At 50.6% G+C, this 16,817-nt stretch overlaps 5 protein-coding genes across 5 annotated transcripts; 4 read left to right on the plus strand and 1 right to left on the minus strand.

The window, feature by feature from the left end:
* Positions 1-411: 411 nt before the first annotated feature.
* N7509_002946 (glycoside hydrolase family 76 protein) lies at positions 412-1,670 on the minus strand (the record flags this gene model as incomplete). Its single annotated transcript, XM_056627583.1, has 2 exons — positions 412-882; positions 1,005-1,670. 2 exons carry the CDS (start codon positions 1,668-1,670, stop codon positions 412-414), a joined length of 1,137 nt encoding a protein of 378 aa, XP_056493378.1.
* Positions 1,671-3,784: 2,114 nt separating this feature from the next.
* N7509_002947 (SNAP receptor SNC2) lies at positions 3,785-4,417 on the plus strand (the record flags this gene model as incomplete). Its single annotated transcript, XM_056627584.1, has 3 exons — positions 3,785-3,895; positions 4,098-4,326; positions 4,395-4,417. The coding sequence occupies 3 exons, from the start codon at positions 3,785-3,787 to the stop codon at positions 4,415-4,417; spliced, it is 363 nt and encodes a 120-aa protein (XP_056493379.1).
* Positions 4,418-6,177: 1,760 nt separating this feature from the next.
* argEF (bifunctional acetylglutamate kinase/N-acetyl-gamma-glutamyl-phosphate reductase) lies at positions 6,178-8,919 on the plus strand (the record flags this gene model as incomplete). The annotated part of the gene is made up of 3 exons (XM_056627585.1): positions 6,178-7,122; positions 7,152-8,805; positions 8,864-8,919. The coding sequence occupies 3 exons, from the start codon at positions 6,178-6,180 to the stop codon at positions 8,917-8,919; spliced, it is 2,655 nt and encodes an 884-aa protein (XP_056493380.1).
* Positions 8,920-9,710: 791 nt separating this feature from the next.
* N7509_002949 (Rad21/Rec8 N terminal domain protein) lies at positions 9,711-12,236 on the plus strand (the record flags this gene model as incomplete). Its single annotated transcript, XM_056627586.1, has 7 exons — positions 9,711-9,729; positions 9,805-9,841; positions 9,910-10,043; positions 10,121-10,307; positions 10,361-10,609; positions 10,659-10,827; positions 10,896-12,236. The coding sequence occupies 7 exons, from the start codon at positions 9,711-9,713 to the stop codon at positions 12,234-12,236; spliced, it is 2,136 nt and encodes a 711-aa protein (XP_056493381.1).
* A 1,435-nt stretch (positions 12,237-13,671) lies between these two features.
* On the plus strand, positions 13,672-15,159 carry N7509_002950 (DUF3237 domain-containing protein; the record flags this gene model as incomplete). Its single annotated transcript, XM_056627587.1, has 4 exons — positions 13,672-13,740; positions 13,828-14,313; positions 14,388-14,708; positions 14,776-15,159. 4 exons carry the CDS (start codon positions 13,672-13,674, stop codon positions 15,157-15,159), a joined length of 1,260 nt encoding a protein of 419 aa, XP_056493382.1.
* Between the last annotated feature and the right edge of the window lie 1,658 nt (positions 15,160-16,817).

The following is a 16,817-nucleotide window of genomic DNA, read 5'->3' on the forward strand; positions in this document are numbered from 1 at the left end:
ACCTTGGAACTTTGAAAACTGTTAAACATTTAGCCCGGAGATAAAAGCCTCGTCATCTCGTCTTGATGCCTAGGTATATTTCAAGTACTTGACGCTACCTGGGGTCGGTTTCAAGAAACTGGTAAGGCCTAGGGGTCCTAGTAGAATTAACACTTATTTCAAGTTACTATCGTACAAAGTACTATTGGAAACTGGAAGTTTGTAAGAGTGAAAGATCCGGAGGTTCTCCCAGCTTCTCAGTTCAAATTGTAGACAGTATAGATCCCAACTCCAAACCAACTCCTAAATATATGAATGCAAAACTTCAAACAACATCGAATCAAATCAATTCGCTCAAAAAGACCAATGCTCCAACCGGCGCCAGAACAAACAACACAACCATAACACTGGCACCAGCTTTATCCCCCGTCGTCATATCCCTCGTATTGACATTTGTATCTTTCTTTCCCCTGTAGACGGATCATTGCCCGTACTAGTACCACCAGTATCCTTCGAAACAGGCACATTCTTAGGTCTAGCCAAGGTACTCTGAATAACCTCAAGAGCAGACATCTGCTCCCCAATCCCCGTCGTCCCATCATATTTCCCCCCATCTGTCCAGCGCAACCCGCATTTATTATCCGAGCCTCCGGAACACTGCTTTGCGGCCGCGATGGCGGACGCATTGATCTTCGTCATGATAGTTGTCTCGACGAATGGCGCGAGTGGTACCGTTGCCCCCATGAAACGAGCTAGGTAGGCCTTGAAGGATTGCTCGTTTAGGTTGCATGAGGCGACTTCGCATGGCTGGGACATTACATTGTTGTTTTTCTTTTCGAAGAAGGAGTCCAGTGCGTTCGTTATGCCGGTCACGCGGGTTTCCCACTTTTTGGACCCGTTTGTCTAAATGCGAGATCGGCCGTCGTTAGTTGGTATGTTCATGGTATACTTCTCCTTTCTTCCACCCCTTTTCCAGGATATTGCTGCCGTATTTGATGCGCTGCACCGGAAGGCTGGCGACTTACCACGGCATACATATTGGCACAGCCATGCATAAAAACAGCTGGCAGATAGGCATGCTCCACCCGATCGAAAGTGGTACAATTATTCTTTGAATCGGTATTATCCCAAATAGTATAGTCCGAACGAATGAGACCAATATCCTCAGTCCAGTCCCAGATTTTCTCCGCCCAGTGTGAATACGTCTCATTGTTGGTATAATGCGCCAACCGCGACGCTATGTTGAACAACCCGCCATTTGAAATCGAATTTTTCAAATGCCACCCACCAAGAGACTCGTATGCCTGCCAGTGTAAACCGCCGCCACAAGTTGACGCGTCCCATCGAGCGACTTGCGAGTTGAATACGTTCTCCGCGAGCTGGAGCCACTGCGGTTGGCCGTCGGGTGGATCGGGGTACTTCGTTTCGGCGGCGGACATTGCGGCAAATGCCCAGAAGATCTGGTCGTCGTTTCCCATTGTTCGGGTTTGGTTGTAGGGCATGTAATTATCGTCTGCGCCGACTTGGTGCAGCAGTGCTTGCGTGGTCCAGTCGTTCCATGTGTCGTCGCCGGTATAGTAGTAGTATTCCACCATCGCGCCGAACATCGCTCCGGCTTCCCACCAGTAGTACGGATCTGGGATGTTTCCTGCTACATCGCCGGGTTGGTAGCCTGTGTAGTAGCTCAGCATGCCTTTGGCGGCTTCTTTGGCGGCGGATTTGATGGAGTCTGGGGGGTTGCAAGGATTTAGTTTCGACTTTTGCTGGACTCCAGCCACATTTCAGGTGGAGTTGAAGATGATGCGTACCTTTTGATGATAAGTCTAGCTCTATAGATAGCGCGAAGTGTGATATAAGAAGGGGGGTCAGAAGAAATGACTTCCATGATTGTCTTGGCCTTGTCATTGTGATAGTGAAAGGTATATCGACCTCGGGAGGAAATGGCTTCGACTAAAAGGCTAAGTAATTGAAGCTAAGAGATCCGGAACGACCTTTGATGTGAGTGTCAAGATCACCCGGGAGAGATGGAGATGGAGAATGAAATATATTCGAACTAGACAGACTAGACCACCAATACAAAAATGGGAGGCAAGGCTAGATAAAGGATCAAAAGTAAAAGTACCACCACTCATCACAAGGCAGCAGACACCACAGGATGCTACAGCAGATGGAGATCGACCCGAGATGAAACAGGATTACTTGAAAAGAGCGAAAAGGCTGGCTTAGCGTGCGACGGGAATGGAGACCAGGGTCCAAGGGCATGGAGCCGACGTTGGGGCCAAAATAGGGCAGACAAATCAACTGGCATGGTTTCTGGGGATCATCGACAAGCACAGGGACGGACTTGTGCTCGGGACAGTGTCGCATGTGCTCTGACTCGCAACTTGAAGATGGCACATTTAAGTGCTTGTGGGGAGACATGCAGCTGTTTGACAGGCGACTTGCCGTTGTTGGGGAATACTCCATTGAAGAATGTCCGCGCGGGGGTCGCGGGGTCTAATGTTAGTAGCGAAGTTCTGTTACCATAAGTATGGTGTATACAGTCGAGAATCAGATCTCATATATGATCTGATTGGGTCAACCCCAGAGACAGTTCAATCTGTAGGTGGGAGGTGCCAGCATCCATCCGATTCCCACCCCACGGCACGGGGCAGTGCATATCGGTAAGGCTCGCAGAGGAAGACTGTGTACGCAGGAGATACTCCATACTGCATACGTAGTGGATATTGGGGCCCATGAAGGATCAATCGCGGATTAAGATCAGGTAATCCAGATCCGGAGGGCGGTTAAGATCGACAGATCTCTTGCCTGTTATGGGGATGGTGCAGCAGTCGGCCAGGGGCGATGACAACCCAGGACAGCAAGCAGTGCGACGGTGAAATATCCTTAGTCAGAAGAAGTATAAAAGGCACTGATAGGTGCCATTGCTGCTCAGAATTCAGCAGAGGAGTTCGGCACGGGTATTATTCCGTCTCCGTGCAGTGCGAGAGGTGAAGAGGGAGAGTGGCGCGGCACCCCCGGAGCGTGTTACTAAATTAAGAAGCGCCGTTTCTCGAGCAACAAGGCAGCACTACAGTACGTACAGTATGTAGTCTAGTATTGTACAGTTGAGTAGAGAAGAGTGAGTGAATTAACAAGGAATGGAATGATATTAATTAAATGTATATATATATATATATACTATACATACTATACTCTACTCTACTACTTTGACACGTTGCGACAGCGGGACAGAACCAATGTTTGTCTAGATTGGCCTCCGCAGACCCTACAATGATGCATCCGATGGCATGAACAATTACCACTCTGTCGAGTACCATAATGAGTACTGCCTATATCGGTAGTTAAAAATATTCTATCTAATAAATACTATCTAATAAATACTATTTATTAGTTAATAATTGACCATCTCTCTGGTTCCGCCTACGAATATGGCAATTATTCAATGTTGCCTTTGAGACAGCGCCACCGCACGTGACTCTGGGCGAAACCCGCCGTGGCCGTGTGAAAGTGAAAGTGGAAGTGGTCAGCTTCAGATCGATCTCCCATTCCACCTCCACTCTCATCTTCACCCCCTCTCTGTCACGACCTTTCCATCCCACCGAATCCCGCAACCGAGCCCTCAACACTCTCCGTGTCCCCTTCGTCGCATCCACCTACACCTCCTGAGTTGGTTCGCCCCCCTCCCAGTCCCCCCAACCCAATCCGATCCGGGCCACCCTGACCCTCCCCGAAATCGAGGCTGCCTGTCTAACCCTTCGCCGATTTGTTCTAACATCTCTGACTCTCAGAAACATCTTCCACGATGGCCTCTGAAGCCCCCTACGACCCTTATATCCCCGCCGGTGGCCAGGGCGCGACAGCAACCGCAGGCGCCACCCAAAATGGCAACCAGCGAACAGCCGCATTGCAAGCGGTTAGTCCTTTCGTTCCCCCTCAATAAAGAGACTCGTGGATAAACCCGGCGTGCGATCTTGCCATCATATCTTCAATATAGAACGGCAGATGAGCGCGCCGGGGTTGGCCTCGGGCATATTTCTCCAAACTACCCCAAACAATGGGCTTTTGGCCGGGACAAGACAACGGACAGAACTAGGCTAACCCGGGTGGCTTTTTAGCAAATTGACGATACCGTCGGTGTGATGCGCGAGAATATCAACAAGGTCTCCCAGCGTGGTGAGCGCCTCGACTCTCTCCAGGATAAGACCGACAACCTGGCTGTATCAGCCCAGGGATTCCGCCGCGGCGCCAACCGTGTGCGCAAGCAGATGTGGTGGAAGGATATGAAGATGCGTGTATGCCTGGTTATTTGTGTGATCGTCCTGCTGGTCGTGATCATTGTGCCGAGTGAGTGATACCGTGGGGGAGGAGGATAAATTCATTGGGCACGAATCCAGCTAACAATAGCCTTACAGTTGCGGTTACCAAGAGCCACTAAATACCCATGGAGATACCTAGAGTATCCAACCTCGAGTCGCAGACGATTCGATCTCACGCAGCCACGCGCGTTGTGCTTCAATTGGGAACATGGGAATGATGAAACTATCTGTTTTAACCGGGTTTTTACTTGTCGAGGAATCATGGCCGTCGCGTTTTCCAGCCGTTAACCGTTAATACCTCCTGTTTTTCGTTATTGTGTTTTTCTTTTCTTTTGTTACCTTTCCTTTGTCTCCTGCCCCGTTCTGCTTTCTCAGCTGTTCTTGGGCGTGTTGAAATGACCAAATGCCTTGCCTTCCCCCGTGCCGACGAGACGAGCGACGTCCTTTTGGTTTATTTTGCATGGGATGAAGCCCCGCCCCCTCGTCCGGGAAATGTAAATGTAAATGATATTGCCGCGATTAGTTATGTCACCACTATGCGATTGCTATTCCTATTTTACTAGTAGGTATCGATCTACTCTGTACTCCGTACTCGTATACTCCGACTAATGCCTGAATGCCTGATGGCTGCAAGGGACTCCACTGTACTTTTGCGGTCAGGTACATCGAAAGGGTCCACTGGCACTGGCACCTAGTCAAGCAGTCGAGTACCTTTTAGGTGGAAGTAGGCTCACTTGACAATGCATGGATTCATATTCTCACTCCAAGTCTTTTATTGTAGTTTAAAAGAGGTACCTGTGGTTTACCCATGATCTCACTACCTAGTCTATATTTAAATTCCACTGGAAGCCTAGGAATATTTCTTACATTACCCATCGGGCACCAGTATCTACCCCTGCATAGTACTAGTAACTCTTCAATGCACAGGCGTAATTGGTAAAGTGAACACTTACCTTTCCCTACCCTTCTACTGCTCCTACTGCTGTTGTCACTGTCACTCTCTACCACACCTCCCCCTCCTCCTCCTGCTCGAACGGGTTGCAAGGTCCGCGACCCGCTTCCTTGGCAAAGAATCTGCGCATACGAGGTTTGCAGACCCAACAACTCGGCTGACTGCCCCGGACAGCCCATCAGAAAGGCCAGCTCGAATGTGAATGGCGGGACGAAGCGAAACAGACCCGGCAAGCTCAGACCGAGTGGAGGAAGTGTGGATAGTCGGATTACGCCACGCACGAGTCACAGCGGCCCAGAGGATCAGATAACCTGGCACTAGACCCAAGCCGACATTGAATAAGTCAAATACCCTCGGTAGAGGTAGGGTGATAGTGGATTGACGCCCGAGAAATGGGAAAAAACCTTCGGGTCTTTTGGGTCTTTTGGTCCTTTTGATCTTTTCTGGGTCCTTTTTAATTTTCGCTTATGATAAGGCGAGATTTCCGCCGACACCGCTGTAGCCACCAGAATTGCGCATTGCCTCCAAAATTGCGAACGTAAATCGCTCATGCGCAGGACCATGCGGGTAGTAATGGGGGAGATGTTATTTGTAGAGAGATGGGCAGAACCATGACTGCTTTTGCGGTGGAGGAGCTCATTCGTGAATTTATTTCACGCTGAGAGGAGAAGACAAGAAGATGAGTGGGCGGGAGGTGTGGGCGGTGGGGAAAGATCGCTCCGACGCCGCTAAAATCTCTCAGTCATTCCCATCTGCCACTGACACACCACTTCCACTCCCACTCCCACTCCCACTTCCTCCTCTTCCATCCCAACCCTCTCCTCTCTCCTCTCCCCTCTCCCTCCACTCTCATTCCCGCTTTTTAAGGGGCTTCCTCCCCCTTGGACGACTGGTCAAATTCCCAATTGAAGCTGCCGCATGTCGAAGATGTTGTCCCTTCGCTCCGCTGTGCGGAGAGCTTCCTCTACACCCCTCCGATCTTTCTCCGCACCGCACACTCCCCTCCGTGCTGGTCTCTCAGCTGGCCTCAAGGTTTCCACTGCTCGCTCGAACGCCCGTGGCTACTCTCGTGCCGCCGACCCTCACCTAACCTCGACTCGCAACACCGTTGTGCAGCTGCTGAGCAACATCGGCTCCAAGCGTGAGGTTCAGCAATACCTCTCCCACTTCACCTCCGTTTCCTCCCAGCAATTCGCCGTGATCAAGGTCGGTGGTGCCATTATTACCGAGCACCTGCAGACCCTCTCCTCCGCTCTCGCCTTCCTGAACCATGTCGGTCTCTACCCCATCGTCGTCCACGGCGCTGGTCCTCAGCTCAACAAGATGCTGGAGGATGCCGGTGTTGAGCCTCAGTTCGAGGATGGTATTCGCGTGACCGATGGTAAGACCCTCTCGCTGGCCCGTAAGCTGTTCCTGGAGGAGAACATGAAGCTGGTTGAGGAGCTGGAGCGTATTGGTATCCGTGCCCGCCCTCTGACCGCCGGTGTCTTCTCCGCCGACTATCTCGACAAGCCCAAGTACAACCTCGTCGGCAAGATCAATGGCGTCAACAAGAAGCCCATTGAGTCTGCCATCGACGCTGGCTGCCTGCCCATCCTGACCTCCATGGCCGAGACCCCCGATGGCCAGGTCCTGAACGTGAACGCAGACGTCGCAGCCGGTGAGCTGGCCCGCGCTCTGCAGCCGCTGAAGATTGTCTACCTCGCCGAGAAGGGCGGTCTCTTCAACGGTGACACCGGAGAGAAGATCTCCGCTATCAACCTGGACGAGGAGTACGACCACCTGATGACTCAGTGGTGGGTTCGCCACGGCACTCGCCTCAAGATCAAGGAGATGAAGGACCTGCTCAGTGATCTTCCCCGCTCCTCCAGTGTTGCCATCATCCACCCGCCGACCTTCAGAAGGAGCTGTTCACCGACTCCGGTGCTGGTACCCTGATCCGCCGTGGCAACAAGATCCACGTCAAGACCTCCCTCTCCGAGATCGAGGATCTCCAGAAGTTGAAGGATGTCCTGGTGCGTGATCGCGAGGGTCTGGATGCCCGTGCTGTTGTCGACCGCTATGTGGAGGGCCTGAAGGAGAACGACTTCAAGGTCTACTACGACGACCCCATGGAGGCTCTTGCCGTTGTCCTGCCTCCTCAGCAGGGCTCCGTGGTCGCCCAGCTTGCTACTTTCACCATCACCAAGTCTGGCTGGCTCACCAACGTTGCCGACAACGTCTTCCAGAGCCTGAAGAAGGACTTCCCCAAGCTGGCCTGGACTGTTAAGGAGGACGACGAGAACTTGACCTGGTTCTTTGACAAGGCCGATGGCAGCCTGAGCCGCGATGGCCAGGTCCTGTTCTGGTACGGTGTCGAGAACGGTGAGGAGGTCAAGCAGCTGGTCCAGGAGTTCACCAAGAACGGCCGCCAGATGTTCGGTGACATTAACCTCGAGTCCCGCCTCCACCGCGCTCACCAGGAGGCTGCTACCAAGTTCGCCAAGGGCCACGGTCTCAGCGGTGCTTCTGCTGAGCAGAAGCGTGCTTTCTCCTCGACCTCCAACGCACTCCGCGCTTCTCGTGTGCGTCCTACTGTTGCCGTCAACTCGATGCGCACCTACGCCACCACCAACCCTAACCCCCCTCTGGGCGAGAAGAACGCTTCCAACGCTACTCCCGCCAAGGTTGCCCTCATTGGTGCCCGTGGCTACACCGGCCAGGCTCTGATCAACCTCCTGAACGCCCACCCCAACATGGATCTTCGTCACGTCTCTTCCCGCGAGCTGGCTGGCAAGAAGCTCCAGGGCTATAACAAGCGTGAGATCATCTACGAGAACCTCAGCCCCGAGGACGTCCGCAAGATGTCCGAGAACGGCGACATCGACTGCTGGGTCATGGCTCTCCCCAACGGTGTCTGCAAGCCCTTCGTCGACGCTGTCAACCAGGGTTCTGAGAAGGGCAATGTCATCGTCGACCTCAGCGCTGATTACCGCTTCGATAACCAGTGGACCTACGGTCTGCCCGAGCTGATCGACCGCTCCCAGATCGCTCGTGCCACCCGCATCGCCAACCCAGGCTGCTATGCCACCGCCGCCCAGCTCGGTATTGCTCCTCTTGTCCCCTTCCTTGGCGGCCAGCCCACCACTTTCGGTGTGTCCGGCTACTCGGGTGCCGGCACCAAGCCTAGCCCCAAGAACGATGTCAACTACCTCACCAACAACCTCATCCCTTACAGCTTGACGGACCACATCCACGAGCGCGAAATCAGCTCTCAACTGGGCACCAGCATTGCTTTCATTCCCCATGTCGCGGTCTGGTTCCAGGGTATCTCTCACACCATCAGCATTCCCCTCTCGAAGGAGATGACCTCTCGGGATATCCGCAATCTCTACCAGGAGCGCTACGCCGGTGAGAAGCTTGTCAAGATCACCGGTGAGGCCCCATTGGTCAAGGACATTGCCGGTCGCCACGGCGTTGAGATTGGTGGCTTCGCTGTCCACTCCAGCGGCAAGCGTGTTGTTGTTTGCGCTACCATCGACAACCTGCTCAAGGGTGCCGCTACCCAGTGTCTTCGTATGTTCTCACAGTCCCTACAAGTTTCCGATCAGCATCAATACTAACCATCTCGCAGAGAACATGAACCTGGCCCTGGGCTACTCCGAGTACGAGGGCATTCCCCTGGAATAAATTACCACCTCCCACACGAACCAAAAAAGCGAGATAAAAGAAAGCGGACACCGAGTCTTTTGAGTGCATAAATTTTCATGCCCCTTTCTTCTTTCTCCTCTGCTGTGTTGTGTTTCCGCCCGTCATGCCTGTATCCTGTATACTGCACCATGTGGGCATGTTGAATGATGTTGCGACATTTGTTGGGCTGTTTTATATTTCCCGGGATCTATCCAAGCTATATTGGGGTTTTCTGCCTGTTATTTTGTTCATTTTGCCTGTGAAGAGTCCTTGCGTGGTCGGTGTTTCGCTTCTTAGATTCCATTCTATTTTTTTGTTCCTTTCCCGATCTCCATTACATATTCCCTATACCTGAGTTTTTGCCCACCGGGTCTATCCTATTTCTGATACTCGGGCGAGTTCGAGCTGGGACTCCGAGGAATGAAAAGCGTTTGAAGAAGTTGCCTAGAGGTCATAGCCATTTAAGGCTAGGATCAAGTCTGGTTCGGGTGTGACTTGGTGTAGATGATAAAAGAATACCTAACAAATTACCTCTGCAGGGATTCTGGATTAGTGTTGGTAGTACTATACTAACTATCCTTTATGGAATTTTGGGGGGTTGCAACTTGAAGTAGCCTGTAGTGTGTGATGCTTGCCATCACCTCCATCTCCCACCACCAACCCATCCATTCCATCCATTCACCTTCGCACTCGCCCACCAATTCCCATTCCCATCCTTATTCATTCTCATTCCATCGAGTCTAAAACCAAGAAACAAGCATCTCCAGTGCCACTGGGTCCCTTGGGTCATCATGTTCTACAGCCATGAGAGTCAGTCCATCCACGCTACTCCTCCAGAAGCGACACCAGACAGTTACCAGCACAAACGAAACTAACAAGTACCAGTTCTGACCTCACCAGAGCATGGAGTCGCCACAGTCTGGTAAGTTAGACGTCCTCCATCATCCAAAATCTCCCAGAATCCAGTTAACCACCAACGACCTACCTCAGGCTAGCCGCAACTCTCGGCCCCAAGTCAACAACTCGGAAGATAAACCGCAAGGCTATTTTCGACGTGAATGTACCTGGGGCGTGCAGGGTCATTGTCAATCCAGAAGTCCCGATGGCATTGCGTCTGCAGGGGAGTATGCTGTATGTTTCGTCCACCCCGGCCGGTCCTTCAATGGTCATGTTTGGAAGTCGTTCTGATAAGACATGATAGATACGGCGTTAGCAGGGTCTTCCATCAACAGTGTGGATATACCCTTCTGGATGCACAGTCAATGCGAGACAAGATGGCTTCAATGCTGCGACTCCTGCCTGGCAGCGGCTTGGATCCGAATGCCGGAAAAGCAAAGTGAGAATGCCACCCTTCTCCGAGCGAACAACCAGCCGTTTGAGAGCGCCAAGTGAGATTGGCAGGAAGAAAAGGAAAGAAAAACTGACATATCACTCGCTGCAGACCAAGTTCTCTCATCCTCCCCTATGACCCGACCTTCCTCCCCGAAACAGGACTTCCGGGCCTCAACTTCGACTTTTCGCTCTTCAATTGCGCAGATAATGCCTCCACTCAAGGGTCAAGTCTCTGGGGAAAGTCAGCTGAAAGTCAATCTACCTTCCTCCAAGGAAATAATAAGATCCAAATCGAATTCCCGATGGAAGATGTGGGGACAGCCAATATTGTGGCAGGATTCGAAGATGATATCTTCTGGTCTGCGGCAAATCCAGGACTTTTCGGACGAACTTCAACTGTTGCAAAGGGGGGGCGAAGAAGGGATTCTCCTCCAGCCTGACTTCGAGTTTGACGAAGATGGGAATATCGTCGAGTTTCATTCTAGCCGACTCTCGCCGAGAAAGAGACGGAAGATTGCTTCGATGCCGCGATTGAGTGAGAATACCCCTTCTGGAAGTTTACATCGAAAGGAAAAAGTGAGTAATGCATACATAAAACGAGTGATTCAATTCGCAGATGAAGTGCAGAAACTAAGACCGCACAGATGAACCAAGAAGAAGATCCATTCCGAGACGAAGTGATGATGGACCTGGACTTGGATCCGAACGTAGTGCAAACAACAAATGTCCTTGAACTCGAGGACCAGGCCCTAAACAATCACCAAAACCAAGCGGAACAAGAAGCAGAGACAACCTACGATCCAACAGAGATCTTCCGAGCCCCATCTCGCAAGCGACCACTCCGAGAAATTGCCCTAGACGAAAAGACAACCCTCCGAAATGCAGACCTCGCTCGCTCAAACGAAGAGTACCTGGTAAACATGGCCCAAGCCACCAAACAAAAGAAGTACAACAGACTGCCAACAATTACAAAGAAGAATGCTGCTTTCTGGGTCTATGGCCAGGGACTGGGCTCTGTCGGTATGGGACTGGGAGCGAATCATGAACCGCACCCGTTGAATATGTTCTCTGGGGAAAGACTGTATAAGTCGCTCGGGGGCATGGGACTACGCCCAGATCCCCAGGATGAACGAGGTACGGAAGATGAACAATATCATGCGCGTGCATTACCACGCGAGGCTCGAGCCCAAGATCGGGGTATGAATGCGGATGTGGATCAGCATGAAGATGTCGAATTCGCACGTCAGGCTCCGTCAAGCATACTCGATGATGGTTTTTCGCAAATGCCATGGAACATCAGTGCCTCTTTACACTCCTCTGGTCAAGCTCAGCGGTTCGGGAGTAGGAGTATGAGTATCGGCGACCCCCGTTTCGAGTCGAGTACTCGGGCTGGAGTTAGTGCTGGAGTAGGGGGACGATACAGAATCACAAGTCCCAGTCCCCTCGCCGGAAGAAGCCATCTTGACCCGAGTCATTTCGATACTGCTGGTGGATATATCGATGACGAGCTTGAGATAACCCGGTACCTGGAAAATGAACTTGCATCGGACCGTGAGAACGTGAGTATTCTATCGAATCCGAATATGCAGTCGCGTTTACGGAAAACCCGGAACAGTCTGGGTGAACAACTTCAATATCTACGTAAGAACCAGCGGGACCTTGCGAGTCTTGATCGGGAGAGTTTGAATTTCTATGAATTCATTCGCGAGAATATGTCTGCAGCTGCACCTGTGCTCGAAGATGGGGATGATGAGGGGAGTGGGAGTGGGAGTGTTATGTTCGGCGATATCCTTCCGCCCTCTCAGACGACTCGAGTTGTTGCTACGCAGGCTTTTATGAATGTTCTCACGCTTGCGACGGAGGGGTGGCTGGTTGTTCATCAGGATCGACTTTCGGATGGTGGTGGTGATGATTGGGGCGCGCGGTATCGATCTGGGGGTATCTTTATGCGGGTTGTTGAGGGGGATGGTGCCGGTGTGACCTAAGTTTGATGACGAGGGAGGTTGATTTATTTTATAACGGGGGGGTTTTTTTCCATTGTGGGGTTTCGAGGGAGACTATTCTTATGATGGTTTCCTATTTTTTGGGGACCGCGATTTGATTTTCTCTTCAAGTTATTTCGGTATCATTTATATTGTCTTCGGACATGGGCGATATGCCAAGGCATTTTTCCACTCCTGTTTTGCAATGCGGTTTCCGTATGTATTACCCTAGTTAAAAGTAGTATATTTTCATTAGTATCTCTGTCACAGCCCTAGGTTCAGTATCGTGTGGCTATTTTTAGGCTGTGGGGATGGAGTAAGGGTGACCCGTTTGACAGTTGACAATTGACAGATTGAATACGGAGGAGTAGAGAGTGTGGAGAGGGAAATTCAATTTCACTTCATTTTTATAATTTTAATTCCAAGGTGAATCGGTGCAGTACTCTGTTTACTAGTATGCTAGGAGTATATGCTGGTCTAATCTAATCTAATCTTACCAGGAACCGGTTGGAACCAGTACGCTGAAGACGTTGAGTATCGCGTATGAGATACAGGAACGGGGTCGCCTTTGGAACGGACAGTAATGGGTATTGATACTCATACTTGTACTGCAGTGACTGCGGTACAGGTATGGGAGTTCCCAGCATGATATGGGGTAGAAGAAAATGAAATGGAATAGAATGAAATGAAATGTCTGACTTTAGGTATTGAGAAGATGGTTTCTGCCTTTTCCAGCATTCTCTTGCCTAGTCCTGAGTCGTGTGTTGAGGCTGTCTAAGCGAGTGCGCCCGGTGAGATTACTTGGCGCCAATCTCGGTAGGACAGAGGGTGGAGGGTTAACTAAGGAGCTAGGGCAGTGGTTTTTGTGGCATTGAAATATTTAGAATATTTCCTGAACAATAATGCCTCATAACTAAGAATTTAATTATGCTCTCTGTCGTGTCGCAGTGCTTACTGACTTTAGTGTATGTTATGCTATCGCGCGTATGTTATCGGTGGCCAGTGCGATCACTATCGGCTGACGCGCGTGTACAGCAGGTGATGGAATGGGAATGCTCAGAGATGATAACTTTAAGTGTATGCTCGGTAGACTTAAAGTATATTCATCGAGTACTAGTATCTGCCAGTATAATCTCCTCATATTAAATGATAAATACATATACTAATAGTACAGACAAGTGCCACAGAACCCTATGTACTGTATACAGTAGTGTACGTACAGTCTCAAACATACGCAGGCGCGTACCCGTTACCGCGTACAATACTGCCGACCGTCTCGGTCATTTCCATTTCCAATTCTGCTCTTCTCTCCTCCCTTTCCCTCCCCCCACCCACCCGCAAACCGTTTTCTTCCCAGCATCGCGCGTTGCATCGCGTTAGCTATATTCTTTCCCGGGTCTCATCATAAACCTTCACCATCTCTCTCTCCACCATTGCGATGGGTCGCACCGTCGACCAGGAGGTGCACGCGGCGTTCGTCGAGTTCCGCGCCAAGGAAGATGATAAGGTGCGTGACTTGTGTATTTCGTAATATTTCACCCCCATCGACACCGCGTCACTAACATACGGGACCTCCGTTTTACATCTTTTTTAGTGCCTCTCCGTGCAGTGTATCTATTGTCAACAAATCCGTGCAAAGAACACCTCCCGACAGAAGCAACATTTGCTAGAGTGTCCTGGCCTACGCGGTCATCCCAACGCCCCCCAGCCTACTCAGCCCACTCAGACCCCCAACGGCCTTCCTACCAATGGATACCCCGGCACTCCGAACGGCCCCCCGGCCGCACCACCTGGCCCGACAGGCCCGACAGCCATTCCCACTCCAAATGGCACCATGATCACCAACGGTGTTAATCCTCATGCGACTCCTATGCAGACCCCGCTGCAGAACCTGAACCGCCCGCCCATGCCGACCCCAGGTCCTCCCCCGGGACCCCCGGGTTCTGCGCCCCCATCCGCTACTCCGTCGCGTCCCACCCCCAAGCCCAAGCCTAAGTCTGCCAATTCGAACCTGCCTGCGCCGCCGCTGGACGACGTGCACGCGGCCTTTGTCGAATTCCGCGCCAAGGAGGAAGACAAGGTAAGCTGTCGCAACAGAAGAGGAGTACGGACGATCGCGAAGACCGAAATGCTGACCACGCGCGCAATAAACAGTGTTTGTCTGTACAGTGCATCTACTGCCAACAAGTTCGCGCCAAGAACACAAGTCGCCAGCGCCAACACTTGCTAGAATGCCCAACCTATCTCAGCGTCATGAAGGACTCGATCCCAGCCAACAACCTGCTACACACATTTCCCGAAGGCGATGTCGCGCGATCATTGCAGATCCCGGCCCCATCTCTGGAGCTAGATTTCCGCATGAGCATCAAGATGAACCCCAAGGTTGGCGTTGGTGCCAGTATCTGGGGTCACCGCGAATGGGTCTCGTACCTTGGTGGCCAGTGGGCTGGTCGATGGGGCAAGGGAATTGTCCTGGTGAGTAGCCCCCCCGTCTTGAACATTTGCAGAAGTGAGATTCAATTTAACAAAATGAAATAAATAGCCCGGTGGACAGGATACTCAAATTGTGACTAAGGATTCCACAACCAGCATCCGCGCGAACTACCTCCTTCAGACCGCCGACGAGCCCCCGGCTTTCATCATCATCAAGGCGGACGGCTGGCTCACCGGCGCCAAGGACGTTTTGGAAAAGGTCAACGACTCTTCGATGGCTGACGGAATCAACCCGGGAAGCTATAAATACCGTCTCAACCTTGGCATGGAGACTGGTGATGAACGATACACCTTTTTGAATACCCTAATGTGGATCGGCAGTGGCTGCCGCCGCGGCCAAGAAGGTATGGCGACGCCGCCCCAAATTTTCTTGATGGTCTCTCTTACTAACGATTATCTCCCAGTCATCTTCGACGCATTCCGTGTCAACTAAATGCACCCCATGACTTCTTCACTCTCTTGCCGTTCTTAAGCGATGTCTTCTTTTTGCGATGGGAAAAATGGTGTTTTGTGAACCAATTTCTTTTTCTTTTCTTTTTTTACGTGGATTCGTTTGAACGATCTATTTCTGCTGTGCGACATATCTACGATTACATTGTACTCGGGCCTTTTCACACCCATCTGGTATCGCTGCCCGTATCTTGGCAGCCGGGCGCGATTGAGTCCCTTTTTATACTTCTGATGTACCTCTTCCTACGACATGTTTTTGAACCGATCTGAGCGAGGGATTCTCCAGAAATCGCTGATATTGGTCTAGTGTGCTCTACCTTTTGTTTTTGTCTTTTTTCCACCCCAGTTTTACCCCAGTTTTATCTTGCAATGGTGTTTATGCCTCTTTTTGATTTGCTCCCTGCTCAATGTTTCTGTTATGGTTACGGTTATCCCTATCTAGGCTGTTCTTTTACTTTACCTTACTCCGACTTATTGAGTCTGCGCTGTTTCCACTCTTCTTACCAGGATGCCCTTTAAATTATACATTCTTATCTTGCGTATTGCGTATACCATGCCATGGATCTGTAGACATAGTTTTAATAGCCCGTATTGACTAGTATGTACCGAAGTTTCCTGAGGCCTGCTTTCGTAAGTGGTTTCAATTGACTTTTTACCCCGGACTGGCTAAATACTAGTAGCTAGGTAGTCTGGTTCTGTTCGGTATGGTTGTGTATGTATACAGAGCTCAGGCTACTGAGGAGGATCCACCCACCTGCAGGAATCGATTCCCGTTTATACTTTATTTACGCCCCTGGCTAGTATGTACCATTGATACTGTTTGATTTCCAAGGTTGACTCCGGGGTAATAACTTGAATGAACTCGAATGTATTATCGAACTGAACAGAATAATAGTAGTGTATTTCTTATACAATACACCGTATATTATATCACTGTATGGAATGCGGTATGTATCTGCCCTTTCTTCCTTGGAAATTGTGGTCACGGTGCTTCCGTGGAAATGGTTCCCCGCCCGCCAAACCGGTACTCGGCTGTATGTCGGTACTTTGCGAGCCATACAACGAGGTATGCGGTATGCGGTAACTAACTTGGTATGTATTCTGTCGTACTTGTACTAGTATGGGGAATTTAGGAAAAATATATCTTGATCTGGATGTTTAATGTTTGGTATTTTTGGTGATCTGATTTGGAAAATATCTTGAAATCTGCTGAAGATAATAAGTACATTTCACTTGCACAGCTTGGTATTTTAGTTGCCGGATTTCAACTGCAAGTGATAGTCAAATGGATTCGACCCCATTCATTGGATACTACTATAATTACACTATTCAAGTCAACTAGAAAGATGCTTGCCGATGCCTGCTTTTTGACCCCACTTCGCGCAGGGATTCACCTTTGCCTGCATGATTTGACGTGGACATGCTCGTATCGAAGGAAGCAGACCCACGTGATATATGCCTTACCATGAGGCTCATTTGGGTCGAAATCCCCCTCATTTCATGCATTTCCTCAATCTTATTCATTCTATATGGCCCTGCCTTATGCTCCCACTTCAGTGCGACTAGACAAAACCGGTTTGATTTGATAAAGTTTGGATTACCTTCAACTTCAAGTCTTGTGCTTGATATGCAAGTATATTG

The sequence above is a fragment of the Penicillium cosmopolitanum genome (genome assembly GCF_028827165.1).
Source record: "Penicillium cosmopolitanum strain IBT 29677 chromosome Unknown utg000004l:1.0-4361866.0:1.0-4365735.0, whole genome shotgun sequence".
Lineage (NCBI taxonomy): Eukaryota > Fungi > Ascomycota > Eurotiomycetes > Eurotiales > Aspergillaceae > Penicillium > Penicillium cosmopolitanum.